We start from the raw sequence: 4,114 nt of genomic DNA, 5'->3' as shown, positions 1-4,114 counted from the left end.
TGCTCCAGAGAGTGTCTATCCCCATACGGTCTGTCAGTAGTAGGAGAGGAATGGTAAAAACAGCCTCCCCACATTATGAAAACCATCCTCACTAGAGAGATTCAAAGCAGGTTCTAGCATCCACCTACCACAATGCAGAGGCTGACTTTGTGATCCAAGAAAGTCCAATTCTAGAGGCTCGGAAAATCCCCTGAACTTCTTTCCACAGATTACAAAGCAGAAGGGAGCTACATCTAACTAGGACTCAAACCCACCCTTCCTGCTCTTGTACAGGCCCTGGTGAAAGCTACAGCTGGGCCTGAGCACTTGGCTGTAACGAAGACTCCAGCAGGAGTTTCACTTGCCTGAGGAAGACGTGCTCAGGCCCCATGACTGAAAATTAAACTCAACTTCTTCATTAAACCACCTACTCCACTTGCAAAAGTACTGATCAGTAAACTATTCACTCCCTACCCCAGTCACTGCCTTTTACAGCTTGACATATAACAGCAAGTTCAAGTCCACTATGCTTTAACAAAAAAAAAAAAAAGAATATTTGCATTCAACTGTCAAGCACAGCACAGAGCAGGGAGGGAATTTCCCCCTCTCTCCCACCCCAGGGACTATGGGCATCTGGATTTAGGAGCTGGAAGTGCCTAAAGCAGGTCTAGCATGGTGGAAAATGCTGAGTAAGGCCCAGTTCTTTACCCAAGCCTTTTGTGTAATCAGCTTCAGACTGTTAACACTGTTATAGGCACATACATATACTGTGGCCTATGAGAGAGAGCCAGGAAATGTGCAGTTCAGAGGCCTTGACAAGCCTCACATGATACATCTGTAAGCAAAGCCTCCTCCTTCCTTGGTCACAAAGTTCTGCCTCCATCCATGCCTCCTTTCGCCTTTACCTCGGTACCCCACAGACACATTCCTGACCCATCCTTCCCTCCAGCAAACACGCACATGCACTTTCCAGAGGAGCAGCGCTATCAGTACTTTGTTAGAAAGATGTGGCAGAATAACAGCCCAAAAGAAGACTGTAGGGAGAGCTGTTCACATGCGTCTCACCTCAGCTGGGTTTTGTGGTAGGTGTCTCAGTGCCGACCCAAAGTTCCCGACATTCAACACAAAAATTCTGTCATCTTCTGGTTTATCCCTGTAAACTACAGGCAGCAGAAATCCTGAGTCACATAACCAAGAAGCAAGGAACCTGGTTTAAAAAAAACGAAAAAAAAAACAAAAAAAAGAATCCCCAGAAAACCCCCAGGCAGCAGCAAAATCAAGGTATTAGAGGAAATTCAAGGAGGCAGCGAGGGGGAACTGGCTCAAACTCCCAGGCTCGGCTCTTCACCGGTTCTCTCTTAGTCTTCTGCTGAGTCACGGAGTTAAAAAGAAAAAGTTCTGCTCCCTGCTCTCACCGAGGCAGGCCAGAGCGCGCCAATTCGGTCTGCCTTGACAGTGCCTTGAAAATAAAACAAGCACCTCTTGTTCCTAGCCAGAAAATTTATTAAAATTGTTCATTAATGCTTCGACCGCAGCAAGAAGGCATAGATCCCAAAATATACACACGCTTTCTTATAGAAATAGATTACTCTTTATAATAAAAAAACAAAAAAAAAGTAGAAACATCTTTAAACAGATTACTCAATTCATGACTGACAGTTACATGAGATTGCATCATGTCCACAGCATTCCCAGCCATGTTTCAAGGATTGCATCACTCTCTGCTCTCTCTCTCTCCCTCTCGCTCTGTTTTAAATAACTCTAGCATTCACCAGCCTGCAGAGATTGTGCATCGGGAAGGGGGGAAAAGGCGAGGGGGGGGCAGGAAGGGGGACTTTGGCTGCTGTTGAAACAAAGCAATGGCCCCCAGGAAACACGGTTCCTCCGGCAGGGATGGAGGAGCCCGGGAGCTCCCCCCTTCCCGTGGAAGACGGACGCTGGGGTGGGGGTTTCTCCCGCCAGCAGGTACATACAGACACCAGCAAAGACAGCTCGAGGCTCTCCCCGGGTCTCCTCTGGCCCCAGTCCAGGCTTGTCTGGGGGGGGCAGGGAACAAGCAGCCACCAGACCACCCATACACACACATCCCATACAGACATACATACTCCACACACACATCCCTCATACAGACATCCCCCATACCTATACATACCCGCACTGCACAGTATACACATGCCCCATACACCTCTGGACACACACCCTCCATACACCCCCAGACACCCCTCTCACACACACAAATAGATACACGACATCCCCATGCACGCACACACAACACCCCTCACGCACACACACCCAGCCACACAAATAGATGCACGACACCCCCCACGCACGCGGGCACACACACAGATCCATGCCAGGCGCCAGGCACACAGTCAGACGGATACAGGACACCCCCATGTGCGCGCACACACACGCACACACAAATAGGTACAGGCCCCCGCATACACGCACACTTGCGCGCCCCCCGCCCCGCGCCGCGGCCGCGGGGCCGGGCCGGCTAGCAGTGTCCCGCCGTGGCCAGCAGGGGCTCGGGCAGCTGCTTGAACAAGTTCCTGAGGGTGCTGAGCTCGCGGGAGAGCTGCTCCACCTTCTTCTGCAGCCGCTCGTTCTCGGCCGTCAGTTCCAAGACCTTGTGCTGCGTCTCCAGGTTGCGCTGCTTGGCCTTGTCGCGGCTCTTGCGCACCGCGATGTTGTTGCGCTCCCGCCGCAGCTTGTACTCCTCGCTGTGCTTGTCCACGCTCTTCTTGCCCTTGGCCTTGGCGCCGCCGTAGCCCGCGGCGCCCGCCGGCTTGGCCGCCTCGGCCGGGGTGGGCGTGCCGGGCGGGCTGGACGACGAGGACGTGGAGAGGTTGCCGCTGCTGCCGCTGGGCACGGACTGGTAGCCCAGGTAGGAGCGCGCCGCGCTGCCGTAGGCCGCCGCCATGGCCCCGCCGTCCTCCTTGCGGCCGCCCTTGCACGAGTCCAGCGTCTCGAAGACGGGCGGCTCCGCCTTGGCGGGCTCGAAGCGGCCGGGGCCGTGGCCGTGGCGGGGCAGGCCGAGGTAGGCGTACTCGCCCTTCTTGGCGCCGCCCTTGTAGTCCTCGGCGAAGAGGTCGGAGAGGAAGTCGGCGCCGCCGCCGCCGCCGCCGGGCTCGAAGCCGCCCCCCGCGGCCGGCGCGGGCGCGGGCGCGGGGCCGGGCGGCGGCTCCAGGTAGGGGCTGAAGTCGATGGTCCGCTCGTGCTCGCCCACGCCCGCGCCCAGCTCGCTCATGGGGCGGCCGCGCGGGTGCAGCTTGCTGAGCGCCGCCAGGCAGTCCGCCTCGTAGTACAGGTTGGCCACGTCCATGGGCTTAAAGGCGGGCGGCTGGAGCGGGAGGCATGCCGCGTCCCAGGCCACCAGGCGTTGCATGAACGCGGAGGGCGGGCGCCGCTCCGCAGCCTGCGCCGGAGCCTGCTCGGGATGCGCTGCGCGGCGCTGCCCCGCTCACTGCCCGCGGCTCCTCCTGCCGCCGCCGCCGCCGCCCCGCGCTCGGACCATCCGGCCGCGGCCCGCGCCCCACGGCTCTGACTTGGGAAACTTTCTTCGCGCGGGGATTTATAGGCGCGGCGCTGCCATGGCAACAGCCACGTCACGGCTGGCGGGGAGCCGCGCGCTCCGCTCCGCTCCCGGCCCCGCACCGCACCGCGCCGCGCTCAGCGCCCGGGCGCGGCCAGCCGCTGTCCCGGCCCGGCAGGTGCCGAGCGCCATGCACACACCTACACGTGTGCCCGCACACAGACACGCGCCGATACAGACACCCTTGCACAAACACACACACGTACGCACACATACACGTGTGCCTGCGCACACATACATGCACCCATACAGACACCTTTACACACACACATGTACACCCGTACACACAGGCATGTACACCCCACCCTTATACACACACATATGTACACTTATACACAGGCACACGCACACACACACATACATATGCGCACGTGCGCACACACGTATCCATACACAGTTTCATAGTCGTTAGGGGCTGGAAGGGACCGTATAGATCATCAGGTCCAGCCGCCCTGTGCTTGGGCAGGAAATACTGCTGGGGTCAGCTGTATTACTGCAAAGGAGAAAACCCACCATGCACACACCTGAGCACACCTACAT

At 57.7% G+C, this 4,114-nt stretch overlaps 1 protein-coding gene across 1 annotated transcript; it reads right to left on the bottom strand.

Annotated features, from left to right (window-relative positions):
• Positions 1-1,461: 1,461 nt before the first annotated feature.
• On the bottom strand, positions 1,462-3,500 carry CEBPB (CCAAT enhancer binding protein beta). Its single transcript, XM_090020666.1, has one exon. The coding sequence runs from the start codon at positions 3,365-3,367 to the stop codon at positions 2,477-2,479; it is 891 nt and encodes a 296-aa protein (XP_089876792.1). The 5' UTR covers positions 3,368-3,500; the 3' UTR covers positions 1,462-2,476.
• Between the last annotated feature and the right edge of the window lie 614 nt (positions 3,501-4,114).

The sequence above is a fragment of the Crocodylus siamensis genome, chromosome 10 (assembly GCF_052110815.1).
Source record: "Crocodylus siamensis isolate JL-2025a chromosome 10, ASM5211081v1, whole genome shotgun sequence".
Classification (NCBI taxonomy): domain Eukaryota; kingdom Metazoa; phylum Chordata; order Crocodylia; family Crocodylidae; genus Crocodylus; species Crocodylus siamensis.
Note: the sequence above shows the minus strand (reverse complement) of the source record. Positions and strands in the feature narration are given on the sequence as shown.

Bases quoted from the DNA above. Each gene is read 5' to 3' on its own strand.
- CEBPB (XM_090020666.1), bottom strand. From the start codon at position 3,367: ATGCAACGCCTGGTGGCCTGGGACGCGGCATGCCTCCCGCTCCAGCCG.